Raw genomic sequence first — 25,447 nt, forward strand, 5'->3', positions numbered from 1 at the left:
TCCAGGAGGACCAGGATATCTCAAGTCTAGGCAGAACAACAGCATATAGAATGAGTAAAAGGAGTGTTGCCTAAATTATATTTTTCTCAGTAGGTTATAATTCATGTTCATGTTAATGAATTGTGTGTATACGACCCAACAACAGTGAGAATGAGAAAGTGAGAATTCTTTGGTGTTTCTCCAGGGCAGTCTTTTCATTTGCCCTATTCCTCTCCCTTCCCCAACTCTCTGTCTCTTGGCCCTGTTCCCACTTCCAAAAGATTGACCATCACACAGTGTCTCTTATATGAGAAGCCCAAAGTGTAAATAATTTAAAGAGCAAAATAAAAGAGAACAGGAAACAGGGAGACAAATCCAGATTGCACTTTTATAGGTCATCCTTAAGCAAAAGTAGCAGTCCCAAGTCACATAACAAGAAAAGATCAGTTGCTTTTTATTTGAAAGAACACGACATAGCTCACCTGTTGTGTACTGAGCAGGCTCTCAGCATCCCTTCTTGACACCTCTGCACAATGTCTGATGGTCCAACCCGTAAGCCCCAAGTGTGGCACAAAAGAAGAATCAGAGGTTGGTGCTCCAGCGGAATGTTATAAAATCAGACCTTGACTTAAGCAACTCCAATAGTTTCTGTGGTGGGTCTGTTTACTGGCTGAAAGGCAATTATTCAAAAATGACCCTTTGGCTATTGGTCAATCGAAGGATGATAAAATTACTCTTCAATTGATGACAAGCAAAAAATAGTCTGATCTGTAGTGCATGATGGTATACTTTCCTATGTGTGTATGAATGTTTCTGGTAAGTATTTTAAAATAAACCTTTGGATGACAGCAAAGATTGCCATTTGTCACCATTTTCTTTCTCTGCTCCTAGCTCCTCCCCTCACGACTTCCAGTTGGTCTTTTAAAGCACTGCCTGCACGATCCCTTTCAGACTTCAGTACAGTCAGATTTCCCCTCCTTCAAACCTCTCAACATCCCAACTTCCTACAGGGTGATAGGCAAGCATGAAAGAATGTTTATAATCAGGCACCACTATATCTTTATGATTTCTTGGCAGCCATTGGTAAGGAACCAAAAACATCCAAGGTGCCACAATTTCTCACACTTGCTGATTTTGCTCTATGAGTCATAGCATCCTTTGTTGTGCGGTATGGTCCAGGTGTGACACTTCAACCCCTCTGTCATCTCCATCTGCAAATGCACACCTGAGAATGGGAAATGGAGCATAGTGTCGACTTTTGAAGCCCTGGAAGTAAAAGTAAGTTTATTATAAATCAATAAGGAGTAAGTATGAACTATGAAATATTGCCAGAAGCTCAAAATTTAACCTTAGCATCAGAATTTGGACGACATTCCTCTATAATCTGTAGTGAAGTGTCCAGTATTTATTGTATGATGCCACAATAGTGATACAGGAGGCGGGGCATGGCAAAGCTGGCTGGAGAAATAAACAGGACCTGTAAATTATGAGACCCCAGTGCAGCACTGGCTGGAGAAGCGGGCAGGACCTGTGAATTTCAACATTTCAGGGTGGCACTAAATAATTCTCAGAAATTTCCGGAGAGCTCCCATGAGATGTGGACAGCATAAAAGAGGTGCGACACCAGGAGAAGCTTGTCATCATGACTCTTCCCCACAGCCCACACTGGGTGTCCTGGCCCAGCATGGACTTTTGTTATTACTTTTGATCTTTTCTCTCTCTGTTTGACCTAAGTTTGCTCTGCAGAGCTAGTCCTTATCTTACCATTTCATCCCTCCTTTAAAAATAAACTTTTGGCACCATTTTTGGTTTATCTCATCCAATTCTTTGTTCAAGACAAGGACCTGGAATACTTTTGTTTGGCAAACCATTTCTAAAGGAACTACCCGGTAGCATCATGTGTTTTCAAATCAGTATATGACATTCTATCTCATTTATTTTAATGATAGCTCAGTATTTCACAGAAAGTGAGTGTTCTATAATTTAAGGACACCTACATTTTCTCCCTGGCCCCCTGCCTCAGTTGATGGACTTTCATTCTATGTAGAAATTTTCTAGTTAGAAATATCATGGAAATTAATAAAATTTTAAAGAGATATGGGACATACGTAAAAATATTTCTTTGGAACAGAGCTGAAAAAGTAAAATTATTGAATCAAAGCCTATGCCATTTAAAATCTTAACTGATACTGACAGTATGCCTTCCAAAATAATTCACCTATCAACACTTCCATCGACAACTGGTGCAGTTTCGTACACACCCCCAACATTTAAAGTTAACAGTTTCCATTCTCGCTAACCTGATGGATGAAAGACAATATCTCATTCTCATCCAAATGTCTCTCTGAGTAAGGAGGCTGAATCCTTTTTGAAATGTTTATTGGTCCTTGAGATTACTTTTGAATTTGTCTTCTACCTTTTCATGTTACAAATACATTTATATAATCATGCATCATTTTCACTAGATCAAAGCTGTTGCATTTTTATGTATGGTTTCTGTTCTTTTGTTTCCACTTATGCCACAAGTTATGACAGCAATGAAAGAATAACATGAAAGGGAAGATATTTCGTATTTAGACTATTGAATATGGCTTAGGAGGTCATGAAGTAGAATGAATTGCTCTGCCTTTACTGAAGGCCGGTAGCTTATCGAAGAACGGTGGGCGTGTTTTTGATGCTATTCTCCCCTCATACATACACCCCAGCTTGGTATCAGGGCTTGAACCCAGAGCCTTCTGAGCTACATCACCAAACCCTTTCACCGTTTTGTTGTTGTTGGGGTTTTTTGTTTGTTGTTATTTTTGTTTTTGTTTTTTGTTTGGGGTTTTTTTTTTTTTTTAGACAGAGTCTCGCTAAGTCACTAACTTCCCCAGGCTCGGTTCGAATTTGCAGTCCTCCTGCTTCATCCTACCAGAGTGCTGAATTACAGGTGTGCGCCATCACTCCTGCTTTTGTGATAGTCTTACTGATATGATCTGGCTGAGACCACAGAGAACCAGACCAGACCTTCTGACACGAGAGAAGTCTTTATTGGCGGGGAGAGCGACATGGTGGGCTGCCTTGCGGACTAGGACAGCCCTGAGCTGAGCAAAGCTTGGGATTTTTAAGCTGTCCTTTTTTGGGAGGGTGTCTGTGGGCCAGGACATTTTCTGGGAGAGGCTGTCCGTGGGCCAGAGAGCGGCGTGGGCTATTCGTGGGTCAGAACAGCCCGAGCAGAGGGTGTCGTTCGTCAGAGTTGAATATCTGGTTCTGCCAAGGCGGATGAGGGTGAGTCTGACTTTTGCCAAGGGGAACTGGAGGGGAACAAGTGAAGAGGAAGTTTTTATTAACTCCTCAAAAAAAAAAGCTTAAATCTCCCACGAGGGGGATTGCCTTGTGACTTATCACCTAACACCTGCTTTGTATTTGCCTTAAAGCAGGGACAATTCAGAGCCTCCAGGCTAACCCACTCAGTTGCATCCTATATAACCTCATTAAACAACCTTTAAAGTAGTAATTCTACTTTACCCCACTAGGGGGTAATGTCGAGCTGAAGACCATGCCCTGTGAGTAAACCTCACGCTCACAATGTATTCTGGTTAAAGTTTCCCTACTCTGGTCAAAACTAAAAAGACACATGCCCCGTCTTCCTAGAGACATCAGGACAAGTGGACAGAGCTTCCTATTCAACAGAAACAGAAATGTCATTGTCAAGAGGAGCTTGCCCACAGCACCTGCTCAGGACAGCACTCCCTGTGGACTGTATGCTTTATTGTCACCAACACAGGACACCAAAGGAGGAGAGGGGAAAGAGGCAGTGGAAGAGAGAGGGTGCCCTTCATGCCACAAACATTGCCTAACATCACATATTGCCACAGGAGTTGATTTCTGCTTACAAGGTCATTTTTTCTTAGGTTCATGTCCTTCAACTGACATATTTCCTAGGGTCCTCCCAAAGCCACATTTCTGGCAGAACAGGCTGTCTCTTGGATCACAGAGCCCTTCTGCATGCACAGCCATGTCACTGTCCTGTCAGAGTGCTGGCCAGGGCCCACGCGACTCCCTGGAGGCCAGCGAGACGGCCGCAGAAACGGTGTGGCAAGGCCAGCTTTTCTCTGCATCCCTCAGAGTTGTGCGCACAAGCATGACCCCAGGCAGGTCACCCTCTAACCTTCGGATGATCTCGCACCCCTCCCAGGGCACTCAGCTGGGCAGCACACCTTATTTCCTCTGTGAAGAAGGTGGCCTCAGTTGCTCTTTGGAAAGCTCTCTTAAACTAGTCAAGGTCTGATTGTTTGTTTGTTTTTTGGTTTTTCTCCGGTACCGGGAACCGAACTCACGACCTTGCACTTGCCAGGCAGGTGCTTTTGCCACTGAGCTAAATCCCCAGCCCATAGTCAAGGTCTGAATGAAGAACCAAGAACCTAGGCCCAAAAGGTCCAAATTAAATGAAGCCCTCCTTGAAGGATTCAAGGGCACTGCTTTTAAAATAGGAAAGCCTGGACCTTGTCAGAGGGATGAATGCATGCGGGCTTCCCTGTGAAAACTCAAGATAGCACTACCAGAAAGTAAAGGGTGGTCAGTTTTCACATTGAGAGAGAGAGAATATGAGTGAGAGAAGGATACAATGAGCTCGCTGAGTACAACAGTGAAGCAAGATTTCACCTACGTCAAGAGTAAAGAAACAGCGGGGTGTAGTGGGACATACCTGTAATCCCAACCATTTGGGAGCCTGAAACAGGAAGCCTGCCATGAGTTTGAGCCTGAGCTACATGGCAAATCTCTGTCTCAAAAAAAAAACAAAACAAAAAAGAGAAAAGGAAGGAGCCAGGTGTGATGGTACATACCTGATATCTCAGCACCCTGAGAGGTTGAGGCAAGAGGATTGCAAATTCAAGCCCAGCTTGGGCAACTTAATGCTTTAAAATTAAAAATAAAGGCAGACTGTGGGTATATTTAGATGTGAAGGTCCTGGGTTCAATCCCCAGTACTTTAAGAGAAAGAAAAAGAAGACTAGCGCCCTTGGGAGGTGTCTGAATGGCACCTTTGGCAGTGACAGTCCCAAGTGCTAGAGAAGCAAGGGGTGGTGCTAGCCGAGTCAGCTCCCGTACCAACTTATTTCCTAAGGCTCTCTCTTCCTGTGTATAGAGAGAGCTCACAGGAATGGGAAGGGAGATCATGGTCCAGTTCAAAGCCTATAACCTGAGAACTTGAAAGAAAATAACGGAGTAGATGTGTGGCAAAGAAGTCTGCAAAGCAGAGCACAGATTTTTGGAGCCCTCTCCAAGAGGAAGGAGATTCTCTCCCAATACAGATTCTGTCCGGTCTTTATAAATTGGCTCCCAACTCTGGCTTCTTTCTCCCTTCCGCACTGGTGGAGCCGCTATTGCAACTAGAGTCAGTCAGAAAGCAAGCCTGAGGTTTTAGTGATTCCTGTCAAGAGGAATTTCAATAAAGCACTTAGTGATGCTAAGTTGTAGAAAGACTCTACCCTGGTTACCTATTCTCTACTCTCTCTATATATATATTTTTATTGATATATGTTTGTAATACATGATATTTACATTTGTTTGGGGGGAAATCCACACATGTATAACATATCTTGGTAATTTTTGATTCCTGTGTCCCTCTAAATTCCCTCTTCCCCCTCCCCCAACTCCTTTCCCCAGCTTCAAAAAGTCTACCTTTATTTTACTCCTTATGCATATGTTCAAAAACCATGTGGTATCTAACTTTCTGTCTGACTTATTTCACTTAACGTTGTGATCCCGAAATCCATTGATTTTTTTCTCAACATGATGTGAATTCATTCTTCTACAGTGCATAGTGTTCCACTGTGTATATATACCATGTTCTTTTGTCCATTGCCCGTTACTACTGATTTATAGAATAGCCTGCAATATCAGCAATCAGTGCAATGTTTGGTATCAGCACTATCCACAGGTATGGCCCACTGGCATCAGGCCTTGGGCCCACCTTCAGTGGGCCTCTTTGTCCACCCCCTGACCATACTGCTCCACATACACCACCTCTGAAGCTCCCAGGAGGCCATGGCCAGGGAGCTGTGCTACCACCCCCGTCAGGCCACAGTCTAGTACTAAACACCCATTATTCCTTCTTACACAGCGCTGAACTCTTTTTGGGCCTGCTCAGGTGTCTCCCCAACAGCCCAAGAGCAGACCCACATCTCCTAGACATGAGCACCTAAGAGTGCCTGGGAGGTTCCCCATGGGAGGGTTGTACAGTTCATAAACTGGGGTGTCCCCTCCCACATGCACAGACCACCGTGAAATATGGAATGACTAGGACAGTCCCTGCAAGACAAAAGGGTGGGAAGAGTATGAAATGTACTATGGGACAAGACCAGGGGAAAATCCAGGCAGTAGAATTAAACCCAAAGACGGTCCAGATATTGAAATTATCAGATACAGACTTTGGTTTTTTTGTTGTTTTTTTTTTTTTGGTTTTTGGTTTTTCTCCGGTACCGGGAACCGAACTCACGACCTTGCCAGGCAGGCACTTTGACGCTGAGCTAAATCCCCAGCCCCCAGATACAGACTTTGAAAAGATTCTATTCAATTTAACAAAAATGAATAAGATGAATTTATGAGAGAAATGGAACACGAATTGAATTAAAGTGTCATAACAGATAAAAACAACTGAAGTTAACCTCAATAGATGAGTTGTACAAGCTAGACATAACCAGAAAATGATGTTAATGAACTAAAAATAGGTTAAAACAAAAGGTCCAAACACAAGCAAGGGAAGAGAAATGGAATAGAAGACACAGAAAATAGTATAAAATAAATATGTAACTTATGGTAAAGGTCTAAAATACAGAAAACACAGAAAAATAGCATAGAATAAATATGAGACTTAGAGAAAAGATCTAAAATACAGAAAATAGTATAAAACAATTGTGAGACTTAGGAAAAAAGGTGCACAATATAAGACTCCCAGTAGAAGAGGGGAAAGACAATGGACAGAAGCAATACTTGAGTAGAAAACAGCAGAGAATTTTATAAATTGACCAAAAACATCAGGTTGCAGAAGTACAGATCGTCCCAAGTAGGACAGATATGAGACAAACTACATCTAGATATTACACCTTTGTTGAAAATTCATTATGTAAACCAAATCTTAAAAGTTTTTTGTGGGAATTACTTTTCAAAGAACAACAAAAAGATTAATAGTCACTGCTACAGAATTGATGGAAGCCAGGGGCTGGGGATTTAGCTCAGCGGCAAAGCGCCTGCCTGGCAAGCACAAGGTCTTGAGTTTGGTTCCCGGTACCAGAGAAAAACCAAAAAAAAAAGAATTGATGGAAGCCCAAAGATAGCAGAATGAAAATGTTAAAATAACAAAAGATGATAACTAACAAACTAAAATTCCATATTTGGTGAAAATATCCTTCACAAATGAAGATGGAAACATAAAATAATGATTTTTTTAGACAAAACAATCAAGATATTACCAACAAACATACACTAAAATATATATTAAAGGGAAATTCCTTAAGCGGAAGGAAAGTGATCCTAAATTAGGAAACATAAAAATGCAACAAGATACACAAACACTGGTGAGGGTAAATATGTGAGCAAATCTAAAGATACTGACTTTCCAGACCAATTACAACACTGTCTTGGGGTTGGTAGAACTGAATACATGGCAATAATAGTACAAAAATGCCAGAGGGGTCAATGGAGTTCAAGTGTTCTAAAGAAACTGTGTACTCTGAAAAGTGGCAAAAGCACTATGATTATTCAACTTTAAACATTAAATGTACATGTTATGAACTCTATAAAAGAAAATACAAAGACTAATAAAAGAATAGTAAAATAATGTGCAGCAAGTTAACAGAAAGGGCAAATGAATAATAACATTAATAGTAGAACTTTATTAATCTAAAAGAAGAAACTAAAAACAAATACATAGAATAGAAAATGAATCATTAAATGTTGTATTTCAGTCTAAATATGTCCCTAGTTACAGTGACTGTTGTCAGGCTACACCCCGAGTAGTGACCGAGACCACCAGGACAGGCAGGATTGAAGCAAACAGAGATATCTTCATTTCAGACTGACCAAGGGCGAAAGAGCAGTTGGCCCCAAACAAAGGAAGGGGGGCCTACGTTATAGATTATTTTAGGTAAGGGAGGGGGAAATTCCACTGAGGGAGGTGGAAAGTTTAAGTTCTCAGGGGTGAGTGGTGGGTCTGGTGCCTCTCTGGGAGGGAAGTGAAGGAGGACATCAGCATGTTGTACATTTACAGCGTGGCATTCTGTAGACTTACAAGGTTTCCGGAAAGCCTGAGAACTGGGCCTGGGAACCATCCTGAGAAACAGATTTATTTTAGTCTCTCGAGCTGAGTGAGGGGGTTTCTGTCTGAACAGATCGGCTGTCTGTTGGAGTTTTTCTCTTTAAGTTGGGCGGGGTATAAGGTGAGGGACCTAACAACTGTAAATAGACTAAGCACTCAAAAGACTAAGATTTTAAACTATAAACAAATCTCGCTCTATGTGCCTCATAAAAGTTGTATCTCAAATAGATGGGCCCAGCTTTGGTGGAAGTTATACCGTGTAAATAAACAGACAGATGTTGCTGTGGCTATAACAATATACTGTACTTCAGGTAAAGCAAAAAGCGCAGCTACTGATAAAGAAGTATTTTCACAATATTAAGAGGGATAGTCCTTCAGGATTTACAACAACTTAAAATTTATGAAAGAAATTTAAAAAAAAAAAGAAAAATAAGAAAAAGAAAAATAGCCTCATGTAAAAAGTGAAAATTGTCAGAATTAAAGGCAACTTTGAAAAATCTATAATCATAGGGAAATATGTGTAGAATTTCCCTCAATTACTAATAGGACAATTAGGAAACAATGGCAGCAAGAAACAGGAAACTTCAGAGTCATTATGGAAAAGCTTGATCTAGCTGGCTTGTGCAAAACATCTCCTCCAACACCTGAAAATATATTAAATATTTTTCTTCTAAAGCAGGCCAAAGGCCGGAGTGACCTCTTTTGTCACTTCTCTTTGATGTTATACTGAAGGTCCTAGCTGGGCCAATAAACAAGGAAAATAAAAATATAAAAATATTAAAAATATTAAAAATGTAAAAATAAAAAGGAAGCAATAAAATGTCATTATTTGTACATGATGTAATGATGTATACCAAAAATTATCCAAAACTATGAGAATTAATAAGTGATTTTATAGGATTGCTGGATAAAATCAATATTTTAAAAATTAAGTTTTAGTCTTACATTCTAGCAGCTAACAAATGCAAAACAAAATTTAAAAGTCATACTGCTTACAATAACATATAAAAATCTCATATTAAATTCAACAAAATATGTGTTATGACCTCTACAATGGTCATTATAAAATATTATTGAAGGAAAGTAAACTTAAATTAATGGAGGCAGATATTATATTCATAAACTGAATGACTGAGTATCATAATGCCATCCAATTCCCCCCAGATCCGTCTGTGGATGAAATCACAACTAAATTTCTAGTATTTGTTCATTTTGTTTTGTTTAGTGGAATGTAGCCTGGTTCTAAAATTAATGGGAAATGCAGAAGGTCTAGAATAGATGAGGCAATCTTAAATAACAGGGTTATACAACTACTAAACACAAAATCTTATTTTAAAGTTATAAAGATTCAGACAATATGGAACTAACAAAGGTCAGACAAATACAGTAGAGGGCTGGAATAGGGAAAAAAAGATCACAGACAGATTTATTCATGAAACATTTATTTACAATGAAGCTCACAATCAAGAACACTGGGGAAAACATGATCTCAATAAATGGCTTGGCAGGCAGACATGGTTGCACACAGCTGTAAGCCCAGTACTTGGGAGACTGAGGCAAGAAGATCGCCAAGAGTTCAAGGCCAACCTGGGCTACATAGTGAGTTCAAGGACAGCCTGAACTACACAGTGAGACCCTGTCTCACAAACCAGACAAATAAAATGATGCTCATCCATCTATATTTTAAAACTCAAGGTTTTTCTGACCCTTTCTTTGAGGTCAGTTCTGGTGATACTTATTTAGCAACTTCAAGAAGAAATCCCAAGGGATTCTTTAAACTTAGGCACAGTTGCCACACTGCCATGGCCTCCCCCTCCCTGCCCTCCCAGCAGAGATTCAGAAAGAGATGGCTGGCCCTCGGGCTCTAGGAGACGTGCTGGTACAGCCAGAACTCGTGGAGGTCAGACAGTTCCACTGGCAAGGTCAGGTGGCCCCAGAGGCTGCAGGATAACTGCCAGAGAAAACCCAGACCTTCTGAAAGTTTCTGGAAGGACAGGATGAGGCACCAGTATCCCTCTAAATCTCCTTAACACTTGAATCCTCCTGGACTGTAGGTCCTGATGGCCCACTACTGAAGCTTTCACTGCAAGCGGTTGTAGCAGTGCACACTTGTAATCCCAGCACTCGGGAGTCTGAGGCAGGAGGATTTGGAGTTTAAGGCCATCCTGGACTACATAGTGAGATCCCATCTCAGAAAATGTAAATAAAGCCTTCACTGGTCACTAGTCATTTACCTTGTGTTCCCCTCCTCCGTGGCCTTGTTTCCATCCGTAGCTACAGCAAAATGACTCGTACTGGATATGGCCTTATCTTTTACCTAAGGAAGTAGCCAAGTTCCATTTAGGGCTTTTATGCTGTGTGATGAAAGCTATGATTTCTATTTCCTTTGCCTTTGTTTTTGCTTTTGTTTTGCACTGCTGAGGTTTGATACCACAGCTTTTGCCCTGAACTACATTTCAGCTCATTTTTTTTTTTTTTTTAATTTCTTTGGAGACGGAGTCTCACTAAGTTGCTGAACTTTCCAGGATGTATTCAATTGGCAGTCCTGCTGTTTCTCACCCTCTCAGCGTACTGCGATTACAGGCACACACCGCCACAGCCAAGGTTTCTAATTCTTATAACAATCGTGCAAGGCAAGTGTTCATTATTCCTACTTAAACAAAGAAGGGACTTGCCCAAATTCACGTACTGTAGTAATACTAGGACTCAAATTCAAGCCTTTCTGTTTGCCCAAGACCTTCCTACTGTAATGTATCAATTTGTTGGACCAGGCTGTGCAAGTTGCTGACCTCAGGCCCTTTGACTGTGTTGGAAAAGGTCATATTCACATTCTCTAAAGGCAAGAGAAGGCTGCAGCCATGTGGTGCTAAATCTCACTCAGAATTCAAAGACAATAAACTGCCAACCTTAGAGATAAGACAGTTGTCTCTCTCAAGCAAGATTGACTGCTTTCAATGTCTTTGTTCTATGGCCTTCTCTACTTCTCATGGCCTGCTTATTTTCACGGGCTTTTGCATCAGATGTGCCCTCCACTTCCAGCACTCCTCTGAATTGTTAAGGACCCAATAAATGCAGACAGTCCAAAGAAGTCTTTGTCTTAGCTCCAAGAGAGTTCTGACCTTCCTGGACTCCCACAAACTGTACTGTGTCTTGTCTTTATTTAATCCTTTCCCATATACTCATCTCCAAGATCAGGAGCCTGATCAGCTTGTAATACCAGCTCCCATGTCATTGACAGGCCACTGCCAAGACCCCAGTCTGAGAATCACAGGGATTTGCCTGGTCTCAAAAAGAAGGTAGTGCTTGCCCATTGTAGACCCCCATGCTGTCCAGTTCTGAGCTCTAGCAATCCTCGCCCACAGGAGAAGGGGCGCCATGGGCACACCGGCTCTGTCACTGGAAGGCAAAGGCACCGGAGTGCTCAGTAACACAGAGTGCTGCTTGATCATTTCCTTCTTATAACCAGTCTCTTTAGATCAGTTCCACACCGTGGTCACCAGTTGATTTACAAGTACCTAATTAAACTTTTACCAACATCCATTTCAAAAAAATTCCTGGAAATATTTTTGCACCTGATAGTATAATTACTGTTCCCAGGTTCTCCCCTCCTTCCTTGCTGGTAGCTCCTGCTCGGCCTCCTTGGCTGTCTCCTGACCTCTGGTATTGCCCTTTTCCTGTCTCCCCTGCCCTCATTATAATTCCATGAAACCAAATGGACTGCTTCATACAGCGATCTAGAACAGTGATTGAAGCATAATCAGTATTGAAAATATTTCTTATATAAGACCCAGAAGATCTAAAAACATCATATCACAGCGATATATGTGCACCTGTGTTCATAGCAGCACAATTTGTAATTGCTAAATTGTGGAAGTAACCCAAATGTCCATCCACTGAGGATCAGATAAACAAATTGTGGTACTTTTATATAATGGAATATTACTCAGCTATAAAGAAAGATAAACTCAAGGCCTTTATAGGTAAATGGTCACAACTAGAGACCATACTCATAAGTGAAATAAATCAGACTTGCATGTGCAAGCACCACATTGTTTCACTAGTGTAAAACTTTAAAGAGTTAATTTAACCTAGAAGGAATGATAGACATTGTGAAATGATAGGAAAACACTCAAAGGTAAAGGGCAATTGGAATGTGGGAAAAGTGAAGGGAAAGAAGGAGAAATTTTGTATGTATGTATGTATTCTATGGCCTTCAATACTTCTCATGGCCATGCACAGGATAGTTAACATAGTTGTTCTACTGTCTTCCATTTCTTTGCTGAAAGAAACTGTCAGTAAGTCCTTGATTGATCAATATTGAATGTCTCTATCTGTTTTTATGAGAAATCACTTTGAAGATATCAATATGTAGTACAACAAGCATTGTTAATTTCCTACCACTTTGTTTGTAACTCTGTACTGTCTGTACTGTTCTTTTGCTATTTTGTAAAAGGTTGTCTGTCTGTTAATGTTTTCCTTTTATTTTTTAAATAAATAAATAAATTAAATAACAAAAAATAAAATAAAACATATATTGAGCTCCTATGTGTATAAATTACTATCTTAAAGGTTGAAACACGTATTAAAACAGAGTCAGTCCAGCCTCGGAGGATGACCTGTGTTTCTTGGAGCCTTGCAAAAGAGCAGGCTGGGTGAGGGGCTCCTCTAAATTCCTATCCCAGGAGCATGATGGAGTATTATGTGTTTTTAGGCCCAGAACACATAAAAAACGTCATAAGCATCTTCTCTCATCCTTTCTCCAGCTTCTACAGATTACATTCTCATCTCCCAAGATAACTCTGTGGACAGAAAATGTACTGCTTGACTTCCTTCTTTCTTTCTTTCTTTCTTTCTTTCTTTCTTTCTTTCTTTCTTTCTTTCTTTCTTTCCTTCTTTCTCTCTTTCTCTTTCTTTCTCTCTCTCTTTCTTTCTTTCTTTCTTTCTGTTCGTTTCATTAGTTGAATTTTCACTAGATGAGGTAAGTTTAAATTCTCAAAAAGTGCAGCTATATAACTTTTGTGGAACTGAGAACATGTCATTTACAGAGCAGGGGATCACTGTGGATAAACTTGGATCTTGGACACCCAGAGTGTAAGAAATTGTACTAGGAAGGGGATCTTTTCTTCTACTTTCATTGGCCTACAGTTTTGTTTTTTGTTTGTTTTGTTTTGATTTGTTTCCCTTGCATTCTAGAGCACTGGTAGAAAAACTCTGCAGTAATATATTGCTCTGTATTATCAAGTCTAAGTTCCCATTTCTAGATCAGCTCCTGATAAACTATGAAAAAGTATCCTTTTTACTGGTGGAAGTTTGGGTTAGTACTTTAAAGCCTGGCAAAATTGAAAGACATATCACTTAATTGATTATAGTTAAGGCCATATATGACAAAGAACACAAGCCACAGATATGGATTCCAAAACAATTTTTGAAATCAAGTGAAACAACATACTGGAGAGGGCTGAAACCAAGGATCACTAAAATATGTAGTCACTGACAATTATCAAAGGCATACTACAGCAAGTGGATCTAAATAAAGGAGCACTTAGTTGACTTGCTGAATGGCTCCAGTCAAGATGCTTATCCATAGAAATTTGTTCATTTAAAATAGCTTTTGTGCTCTTGTGTGCCAGTCAAGGGCAGGGACCAGAGGCGCAATGATGTAGCATTCTGGCCTTAAAGATCTCACAGTCTACTAGAGGATACACATTCATAAAGAAATATTTGCCAAACAGTGAAGAAGTACGATGGTGGGGACAGGTATATAGAATCTGGAATCAGTGAAAAGGTATCTGACATCCATGAGGCCAGCATGGGGGGAATGAATTGTGGGAGGTGATATATCCTCTGAATCTCAGGGGTAAACAGCATACACAGTGAATGAACACAGGCAAGAGAGAACATTCAGGAGAGAAATCAGCCTGACATTGTTAGGGCATAAAAATAAATGTAACTTTTGCTCCTTAATGTTTATTTAACTTTGAGTTATGGTGACTTACATAATTCAGAAGTTTTAAGTTTCAATCTAGTAAAATATATCAATAGTTTCTCTTCTTTCTTTCATTAATTTTGTCTTACTCTAGCTCAATTTCCCTATTCCAGGTTGATAAAAATAATCTTTTATATTTTTCTAGTACCCTTATTGGAGTTTTAAATGTAATTTTGTGAATAATATTAAAAGGAAATTTCCTTCATTGGGCAAAATGACATTTAAGAGGCAGAGGGAGGAAAAGGAAGGGCATGAAAAAGAACTAAGCCGTGTAATGCACGTGAGCCCACTCCCCATGCTGGAAATAATCGTTCTGTGCTGCAAACATATACTCATGGGAACCAAAATTTAAAAAAAAAAAAAAATTGAAAGAAGTGGAAAGTAGCTAAATTGTACAGAGCCACAAAAGATAAAGATTGTTCACATGTTGTTCTGGTTGTGCTGACAATTAATTCAAGGACTGATTTATCATTTTAAGCTTATTTTTTATTCACACATAGTAAAAAGAAGCTGCTTTGGTATATAGTTCTATGAGTTTTGTACTCTTGATCTCTTGGTGAGGAAAGTTTCCAGAGTCAAGGCCGATTCCACGTAGCCCACGGGGGTGGAAAGACTGCATGCAAGAGACTGTCGTCCCCACCTGCCCACGTCAGCTGCACCAGGGTAACAACTCTGCTTGGTGAGATCATAACTCCGGTACTTCTAGGCTTTGATCCTTATGCCTTGTCCTTATAGAGCCATGCATATGCAAGTAATCACACTGTAGAAAAGGCACGGGCAAAAATGAAGCTCTGAATTCCAACTTTGATAGATAGATGGCTGAATCTCCCAAAACAAATGCAGGAGTTTCAAAACCAAATTATTATAAGAAAAAGAAATAGCAATAAAGAAACTCAATGGACTTAGATAAATTTTTTTTTTCCGGTACCGGGAACCGAACTCACGACCTTGCACTTGCCAGGCAGGCACTGTGCTGCTGAGCTAAATCCCCAGCCCTGGACTTAGATTAATTTAAGTAATAAACAAAATTATGTAAAAAGCCCAAAATACAGGTCAGATAGAGAACTAGTAACTCACTGCATAAATACAGAGATTCCTGAAAATACAACGAATATATTTACCAGCAGTTAAAGGTCGATAAATACTCTGCCGTGCATAATTTTCTGTAACACTGTGGCAAGCGTTTTGTCACATTCTGTCACAAAGATTTTCTTTACCTTTTCCTCAAACATAATCTCAAGAACAGCAGGCAACTGTGACGTTTGCTTGATGGTTCAGGTGCTGAAAAGGACAGTTCTTTCAGGAAGAGGCAGTCACAGTCCTCGGTTTAAGTTTAGAAATCTCCTAATACATATGTACTGTATGTATAATAAAATAGTGCTGAGTTTTCTGGGTACTGTTTTCTCTGGCAGGTATGTCTAACACAGATGGTGTTTCTCGGTTTATTATGACTTTCCTTCTTTTCTTGCACCGCTTACCATCTTTTTTATCTTGGAACATTGCTGAGTTTGGCCCTTCTGCAATCTGAAGGGCCCATTCCTGGATCACCAAGGGGGGCGCGGGGCTCTGAGCCAAGTTCCAGGAGCAGACTGCCTGTGGGTTCCCACCTGGCTGGCATCACATCCTTGGGAACTGTGGTGCCACAGAATACTTCCTCTGCCTCTACAGGTGATGGAGGCAGGAGGAGTGCCTGGAGAGGTAGAGCCAGGGCAGCATCATGTCAGGACTCGGTGCCCAGCACAGAGCCAGGGAGCCCGCACATCTGCCGGGATCACCTCGTGTCCCAGCCTCTCTGCAACCCTCCCAGGTGGTGGTAGGCATCCCCTTCTACCTGGAATCGCACCTCCAGCCTAGCAGCAAGTCCTACTCCAGCTTCTTTCCTCCGCTCAGAATTTGAATCCTCTCCTTGAGCTGCCTTACCTGTTCTGGTGTTTTGCACTAAAGAGCACATGAATGATATTTCTGAGTTTTGTACATATTGTTGAATCATTATTCTCTTTTCTCTATATCATCTCTTTGATTGGCTTTGTTTTCTTGCCCACTGTTCCCTGGTGCCCCTAGGATGTTGATAAATGGATGGAAGTAACTTTATTTCTGATCCAGAGCTCCTTTCCTTAGGTGTCACATGAAATTTTTCTTTACTCTTTAGATTTCCTTATCCTGAGCTCACGCAGTGGATCTCACAGTAACGAGCCTGAAAGATGACTCTCCATGCAGCACATCTCCACAGTTCTCTTGCCACACCAGTCACCCCACTCCTGGAACAGGGAAAGCTGCTCTGAAGCTGCATTTTCCCCTAAGGACTGTGGGAATGCAGAGCAAAAGGAGGATGTGAGTCTGCTGTGGGTTAAGCTGTTCTTGGAAGCCATTCTGCCTCTACCTGAAACTACTAGAAGAAAACAGAGGAAATGCTTCAAGACACCACAATAGGGAATGATTTTTTGGATATGACCCAAAAAACACAGACAATAAGAGCAAAAATAGACAAACTGGATAACAACAAACTAAAAAACTTCTGCGCAACAAAGGAAATGATCTACTGAATGAAGAGAGAGCCTACAGAAAGGAGAAAATATTTGCAAATTATTTATCAAAGGGTTTACATCCAGAATACACAAGAAGTCAAAAAAAATTTAAAAGACCAAAAAAGTAATCTAATTTTAAAATGGACAAATGAGCTGGACTTCCTCAAAAGAAGAAACACAAATAACCAATACATTGAAAAATGCTCAAACTGTTAAAGGTAATGATTTCTTTTCTTTATTCTGCCCTGGTCCATCCTACTATAGATGAAATTAAATTCATCTTTTCTCCTGATGTCTGAGCCTCATCTCCCCCAGAAACACAGGATCAATAGCAGATCACAAGAAGGCTGCAAGGTTTCTTCAGAGCAGGGCCCCACTGACTCTGACACACTGCTGGAAATCAGTGCACACACCCAGATCAGCCAAGGAAGCCTTCCGGTGTCACCTCAGTTCATCTTTGCTCCTTCCCCCAGTGTCTGTCACGTTTGCACTTGGGCTGCAATCCTTCACCTTTCACCAAGTCCTCCCTTCCAGGCTGCGTGCCCTACCCCACAATTTCCATTTGTCAGGGAGAAGGAAAGGAGGGATGATGGAAGGAGGGTGCCCTAAAACAGGTCTGTGACCTCTAACTTGGCAATGAGTTCTCATCTGAACACAGTAGGAGCTCCAGGCTGACTCTCAGCTGGAATGTCCCCACTTCACCCTCCTGTTGCTCCTGGTTGTTCTCAATAAAGAGGTCGGATCCAGCCATGTTTCACCTACTTAATAACTGTCCCAAATTAGGCCACAGAATCAAGAACTCATAGGATCTCAGGGTATGAAAGGACCTTTCACATCTTTAATGAAACTCTTAGTTGGGGCTTTTGGTTTCCTCCAACAACATGCAAAGTGGTCATCAAACTGCATTAATAAAGAATATAATTATAACAATCATTTATTATCCCACTCTAGTTATTGTGCTAAGCTCTCTACTAGCACTCTCTAATTGTATCCTCAATATGGCCCATTTTAGAGACAAGAAAACAAAGCTTTAAAAGGTTAAAGAAGTTTCTGAGGTTACAAAGATAATAAATGGAGACTCAAGTCAGCATCTTCCTGACAATAAAGCTAACGCTCTGAATTAATATTCCACCAGACTGCCTAACATGTAACTCCTGCAGTGATAAAGAATGAGTAACTCAGAATAGCGTCACATCCACCTGCACACAACATGGACTACTGGGCCCTTTATCATACTTATCAAAGATCTGTTTTCTGGTAATTTCCACTCCTCATCACTAATATACCTCACTGTACATATGATTCTTGTCTATTTAGGCTAGTTATCTTAGGGTAGAAATCTAGAGGTAAAATTAGGGGTCAAAAGATATAGACCTTTTTTTCATCTCAATGCGTGTTGTCAGTTTGCTTTCAAAGTAATCACATCAATGTATAAGGCCATCATTAATATAGCATTGATATTACGTGTTTAACATTCTTAATATTAAGTATAACACCCATAACTTATTTAATTATATTTATAATATTAAATTTAAATGTGTAATATGTGTACATTTTATAATAATGGGAACACTGGTTGGAAGAAGATATTAACTTATTAGGCAAAAGATGCACATTTCTTTATTAGTGATATAAAACATGTGTCCCCTTCACATTTTATAAGTTCATATTTCTTCTTTATATGTTGCTTCTTCTGTCATTTGAGCGTTTATCTACAAAACATCGCCACGATATATCCTTGTGTGGCTAAAGAGAGAATAATGGGAGAGTGTAAAACACTAGTCAAACGCAAAGCATTGTTGCCCTTTGGTGTTTTGAACACATTTTGTTCAGTGACGCTTGACTGATGACAACTGGAGAACGTGCATTTGTTAATAGTGTTCTAAATTTTAAAAGAAGAAAATGGGAACTTAGTACATTGCAACTTGCTGCCACTCCTTTGCTACATCACAGGTCAGTCACCCTTGCTCATACTGCACTGTTCTCAACCTCTCCACTTCTTAGTGCCAGAAGAGCAAACATCTGACCCTTTGGGGATGCCACCCTCTCCCCTACTGTTCTCTCAACCTGAGACAAACTTTCTCCTACTTCCCAGAGCCTCTCAGAGGCAAGGAGGTGAGCCTGCTTCTGGAAGACACAACCATTTTCAATCTTAAACTTCTGTGACCTCAGAGGTTCTCCTCATGCTGCTCTTTTGACCCTTGGCCACCAGCATCGTAGTCAGCACACTGGTGATGCCCGGTCACCATGGCACTATGCAGACACTATCTCCAGAGAAGTCTCTCAATGAGATGTGTCTAGCCCAGGTTAACAGCCCAGTATGTTCTGCTGTCACTCATCTGGATGGTCTCAGATAACAGAACTGTGTCTCTTATTTCCTCCGCTTCTAATAGCAGCTGTCCTCCTGTTTGTCATACTTTGCCTTAAAACATGCAATCACATGCTTTAGGAAACAAAAGCAATTGTAGCATACCCTGCTTCTTCTACACATGTATTGTAACTTTCTTTTATAGGCCAAATCCAAAAACTTACCCACATACCACATCCAATTTCTCATCCTTAAGGCAGGGCTGGAGGAAGGGATAAAAAGAGAGGGCCTGCCCCTCCCAATTCCAAGCAAGTAGAAGTGGTCTTCTGGTTATTTAGTGCTACCTTACAATAATAACTGTTTTATTATATTTCAGAATTTTGTGGGTAAGGAATCTAGGCAAGGCTCCCCTGAGTGGCTCTTCTGTTCTACTGACACTGAGGAGATTACTTGGCAGGTGGCTTATTGGGAGGGTGCAAGGTAGCTGCACTTGAATGCCTGATGCCTTGGTGAGAAGGGATGGAAATGCCTCCAAAGGCCATCTCCGGCATGATGGCCTCCAAAAAGTTCAATTTCTTACATGGAAACCCAAGGTTCCAGGAGCAAGAGTTCCAGAGGATGAGGAATGCAATGACTTCTGTGACCCAGCCTTGCCAGTCACATAGTATCAGCTGTCTTACTCAACCAGCCAAAGCATCCTCCAGCCTGCCACGTGGAAAAGAAAGGACACGAGCTCTCATTGCTTTCACAGTATAAATGGCTTCAACGTGCAATTTTGTTTAAAGCAACCTCAGAGAGAAGCACCGTGCAAGATTCAGGGGTAGGATTTGGGTGAGCGCTGAGGATTAACCATCTGATACAGAGGCTCCCTGGAGTTATCAAGGACGGATGCCCCTGCTCACATTTTTAAGTCATATATGAAACATTCTAAATCTCTGATTAACCATCAGCTTCACACTCTTATAACTCCACCAAAGCTGCATTCCCTAGGATCTCCAAGAGCATTAGAACCAAATCCAGTAGCCTGTGTCTGTTTGTCTGTCTGTTTGTATCTTCCTCACATTTATTCAAACTTGACACTGGTGAAGACCCAGCCTTTCGTTCATTATAGTCTCAAATGCCAGGTTCTAGGACCGTACATGTTACTATTTCTTTCCTAATTCTGCATTTGACCAGCCATTCTTTCCAGACCATAACTCTAGGTTCCTGTGTTTAGCCTTTGTTCCCCTTCCCAGTCCGTTGTACTCACTCCCGTGGAAAGCACGCATTTCCGCTGCATCGATATTACTGACACCCAGGACCTCCCAGCTCTGACTGCTGACTCCCTTAGCGAGGTACATCCACTTTCCTGTAGTAGCTTCTTATCAACACCATTCTCTCCCAATAATTCCATGACTTCAAAAGTTGCTGCCATCACTTAGTCCATCAAATCACCTCCCCTTACAGTCTGCCTCATAACAGCCAGTTGGTAACATTACTGAGCCTGCTTCTTATGCTCTAAAGCTTGGAGTCATCTTTGAAAACTCTTTGACTCCACTTCTAATCCTTCATAAAGCTCTGTTGTCTGTCAGGCTAAATGTGACATTTATCGGAGAGCACTTTACAAGCATTTCACAGGAACACATTGATAAAATGAATCTATACTTACTTCAGATCTGTTCTTTGTTTGATTTCTCCAGCCTAGTCTCTTCCCTACTTCTAGTCCTCCCTCTTTTTCTTCTCCATCAACCAGTTTCCCAGTCTGTCAGGCTAATAGAGTGCATTGCTTTTAATACACCTGCCTCCCCTAACATATTTATAGCGTATTTATAGAAGGCCTTTCCCAATCCTGTCACGGCTCAGAAAGTTTATATTTGCAATCCCATGAAAAGGTATTGAAGTTCTAGCAAGTTAATTCCAATCTACCACTTCCAGTGCAACCCATGGTGAGAATAAAGACACTAAGGCATATTTATAGTCATGGGGAATCAAGGAGTCTTAAATCCAGCCATGATGATGGCTACCCAGAACAAAGGCCTATACCCAGGACCAAACCCAGATTTTATTCATTTGTGAGAAGGAGTGGCTTGAGGATGAGTGACTGTGAGAGTGGCGGGGAAGTACTTGAGTGCCATGAGCTGGGCTGGGTAGGAGGCCTGAAATCACCTCTGCCATGTGCAGAGAGAAGGATACGTAGAAAGAGTAATCTGGACAACACACTGAGATAGTATCTAATGTTTTGGGGTCTGTGTTTCAGCTCTGCTGTGTAATCTTTGAAGACGCAGGAAGTCATAGCCTCTATTCCTGAGGCTCGAGCCCAGCCACTGGCTCACACATCCCGCCTCCCAACTCACTCAAGGGAGCAATGGGGGCGTCCAGGAAAACATGTCTGCCATCTCCAAAGATTGCCATCAACACCTTGGCTAGGCCAATGTGCATTGCTTACAGCCAACTGAAGGGATAAGGAAAAGTCCTAGCCAGCTCTGTACATATCAGTACATGGAAATAGGGTCAGGCTCAGCCAAAATGGAGGCAATTGCTCCTCTTTCAAGGAGAGTCACCTAAGTGGTCCTCCACACATATTTACCTTCATACATGCCTCATTTGCTCTTTATTTCAACAGTTGTGGAAAAGAAACCCCATACTCTTCCTTCTTTCCATTCAGTCAGAGCCTACACTTTGGTCAACTTTGCCGTGGAAGATCCTTACATCTGGGTTCTTGAATAGTATACACTCCTTCATATCCTATTTGCCCTACTCCTCCAGGAGATGAGTCTCATTCCATTCACTCTTTGGGGAGCTTAGTTCAATGCTGAGTACCAGCAGGTCCTAGATGGCTGAATGTGGATCTTGGCAATATCTAAAGGATCTTTGGCTCACCTCAGAGGAAGGGACCTGAAAGATGGGACCTGACCTTTTTTCCTCTCTTTCATTCTCCTGTTTTCTGTGATTTCCCACTCTCCCTCTTTTTTAAGGGCACTTTAGAAGATTTTCAAAAAAGTAAATAAATGTTCAAAGTAAAGAAAGAAAAATAGAAAGTAGGGAGATCTTTTTTCAAATAGATGGGGGAACAAGAGAAGGAGAGAGGGGAAGAGAGGGGAAGGAAAGGGATGGAAAGAAAGAATTGAAGGAAAAATTATGAAAATAGAGCTTTTGCAAATGAGAAGGGGACCAAGAATTTGAATGAACAGGGAGGGAGGGGAGAGGTAGGGAATGAAGACAGACAGACAGACAGAGATAGAGACAGAGGCGGAGACAGAAAAATGAATTGGGTATGTTCTGTATCTGTACCAACTCCCCATGTTAATTGTAATCGTTATGTACACAAACAGGTAGTAATTAAAAAAAGAAGTAGGAAAATGTTCTCCGCAACTGTATCTACAGTGGTTTATCTCTGTAGTTAGCAGTATTAGAGCAGCAGGATGTCAGACCTAGGACGGCTGGGAAACACGTTTACACAGCTGGAAACAAGGTAGAGCAAAGATGACTTCCTCAGGGTCACAGAGCTGGCGAGGTGCGGAGCTGCCTCTGGAGTCAAGCCACCGGCCTGTGTCCCTTCCACTGCACACCCTACAAACTGCAATTAAAACAAACAAAGGATATCTCGTTGTGTGAAGCGCCCTGGCAATTTACCATCTGCTTTCTAGTTTGTTATCGCTTCTGACATCTACAAAAACTGATGCACAGAATACTTATTTCCTTTGAAAGTGCAACGTGTCCTAGGGTTTTTCATGACTTTCTTTTTTTTTTGAGTCTGATTCTGGCAGTTGGGAATGGGGAAGGAAGAGGTCAAGTTAAAATGAGAGGAAAGGGCACCCACAATGGCTGTAAGGAGCCTGAGGAGTCCGGGGAATGGGGCGATGGGCGCCCGCTCTTGGGCCCTTCGGCGGTTCAGGCCCGCAGGTGTCTGTGAGGTCGCGCGTGTCGGGAGCTCCGCGCCCCAGCCAGGGCTGCACAGCTAGAGGGACCGAAGGCAGCGCGCACGCCAGGGCTCCAGGGATGCCCGTGCGCCTCTGGTGACGCGCGGAGCTTGGCGCAGACAGCGGGGTGCCGGGCCAGGACTTCAGAGAGAAGCACCGCTGGCAGAATGCGGGTGGGAGGCACCCCGAGCACAGCCCCGCCTGTTCCCACGCCCAGGTCCTGGGAAACCTCCGCGGCGCAGCCCCGGCGGTCGTGTATAAAGGTCCGCGCGGAAGGCAGGGGTGCGGTGGTGTGCCACAGCCAGGGCACAGCGATCCTCCCATCTCCTGGTGGGGACCAAACGCGGCTGACTGGGTTCCCGCTCTGCGCTCCGCACGAACCGCCACTTCTGCGAGGTCCCAGAAGGCAAAGAAGGGGTTTTCCGCGCCGGCCAGGCAGACGTGAAAAGAGGAAAGGAATTTCCACCTTCGGAGCTGGGGCCCTCTTACTCCTGTTGCTTGGCTCCTTGAGTGGCGATGGTGAGCCCGGCGACGTCGGACGTGCACCCCACCATGGGTGTCAAGATCTTCTCAGCCGGGGTGTCGGCCTGCTTGGCGGATGTGATCACCTTCCCGCTGGACACGGCCAAAGTCCGCCTACAGGTAGCCAGCCAGACGCGATGGAGCGCAGGCTCAGGACAGAGAGGGGACATCTATGGATGCGGGCACCCGTGATCCCCTGCTTTGGTTTTGACACACTTTCTCCTTAGGGAGGGTAGGTGGCCACCTTAAAAAAAAAAGTTGGCTCTGTCCCAGGATGGGATGCTTTAGGATTGGAAACTGGAACTTCCTCCTGGATTACCTAAAGAACCGTAAGGACCCGAGATACTGGGTTGACGGCGACTCTGCCAAATCCTCCAAATCTAGGGTTCGCTGAAGTTTCTAAGCTGAGACTTGGAAGCCAAGCGCTCTCCTCTTTCTTCTTTGATTCTGCAGGGTACATTCCCAGTCTGTTGGCTTAGGGGCTCCCGAGAGAGTGCCCGCGGTGGGTGTGGGTGGGGAGTCAGAATGCGCGTCTCCTCATATTTAGATGTGGGTGTGTATGGGGAAGAGTTGCTGAAAGGGAGCTGAAAGTAGCACAGGGGAAGAATCCTAAGGACATCGGGTCTCGCTGTTTCACTTCCCTCCCTGCACCTTTCTCATTTCTAGATCCAGGGTGAAGGCCCGACCTCCAGCGCTATTCGGTATAAAGGCGTCCTAGGAACAATCACCACTCTGGCAAAGACCGAAGGGCCCGTGAAACTGTACAGCGGGCTCCCCGCAGGCCTGCAGAGGCAGATAAGCTTCGCCTCGCTCAGAATCGGCCTCTATGACACCGTGCAGGAGTTCTACACCTCCGAGAACGATAGTAAGCCATGAGTGTTCCTGAGACAGACAAGTACCCCAGGGCTCAGTTCTGTTAACAACGTCAAAAAAGTAACCTGAGGGGTTTGGGGTGAAGCTCAGTGGCTAGAGTACTTGCTTAGCAGTCCAGAGGCCCTGAGTTCAATCCTAGCACAAAAAAATCACCCCAAAAAGAGTAATACACAGGGCAATGGTCTGCATAACAAACTGGGGGAGCAAATCAATATTTGAATACCACCCCTTCCTCAAATATGAGCTTTAGATACCACATTAATTAGAAATATTTTAGAAGTATTCTACATTATGCCTATTCTGCTTATTTAGTCTTATTGAACTGGCATATACCAGAAACCATGCAAGGTGTGCAGGTGACAGGCGTCTCTCTAGACAGGAGCCTTCCATTCAGAGTATGGGGGTGGCGGGGAAGAAATCAACTAACAATTGGCTTCCCAGTAGTGCTCATGCTGTGTTGCAAGTCAGCACAGGACACTGGGCACAGGAAGTGGAATATTAGGCCTAGCCATGGGAGCGTGGTCATGTAGGAGTTCCCCGAGGAGTGTCTGAATCCAGCCTTGAAAGACCAGTGGGCATAACCCAGGCAAGACAGTGAGGAAAGACCTTCCAAGCCGTGTGAAGGTCACATGCCTGACCTTCACTCAGAGAGGACTTTTTTAGTGAAAGTGGGGATGTGAGGCCAGAAAAGTGGGAAAATCCATAACCCTACTCCCTATTATCTGTCTTTAATTTTGCTCTCTATTTATCCCTATTTTAGGGTTAGGAAGCAGAATTAGAAAGATTATTTGAATTAGAGAGTCTTTGATGTGTAGATATTACTGAACCATAACTTTGTATTTCCTTATAGGAATAAATATCGAGCTTCAGGACTCTTCTTATTTTATTGAATAATATCTGCCTTAAGCAACATAAGCTAATTTCTCAAAATTTCAAGACACAAATCATGTTCTTAGTTTTTTTCTTCTAATTTTTTGTTCCCAGGTAGCCTAATATTACTTGATGTCCATACTGAGGCAACTTTTTTCTTTTTCTTTTTTTTTTTTTTTTTTTTTTT

At 42.3% G+C, this 25,447-nt stretch overlaps 1 protein-coding gene across 2 annotated transcripts in view; it reads left to right on the forward strand.

Annotated features, from left to right (window-relative positions):
* Positions 1-1,201: 1,201 nt before the first annotated feature.
* Ucp1 (uncoupling protein 1 (mitochondrial, proton carrier)) overlaps positions 1,202-25,447 on the forward strand; it is a 29,156-nt gene continuing 4,910 nt past the window's right edge. The window contains exons 1-3 of one of the 2 annotated variants that reach the window (XM_005386671.2): positions 1,202-1,257; positions 16,413-17,006; positions 24,184-24,382. In XM_005386671.2, coding sequence (XP_005386728.1) covers positions 16,989-17,006; positions 24,184-24,382 — 217 coding nt within the window. In that variant the 5' untranslated portion in view covers positions 1,202-1,257; positions 16,413-16,988. Of the gene's footprint in view, positions 1,258-16,412; positions 17,007-23,270; positions 23,638-24,183; positions 24,383-25,447 lie in introns of those variants that run through there. The other variant, XM_005386670.2, reaches the window with a different exon arrangement.

This window comes from Chinchilla lanigera, unplaced genomic scaffold, assembly GCF_000276665.1.
Source record: "Chinchilla lanigera isolate Chin_1 unplaced genomic scaffold, ChiLan1.0 scaffold00027, whole genome shotgun sequence".
Classification (NCBI taxonomy): Eukaryota; Metazoa; Chordata; class Mammalia; order Rodentia; family Chinchillidae; genus Chinchilla; species Chinchilla lanigera.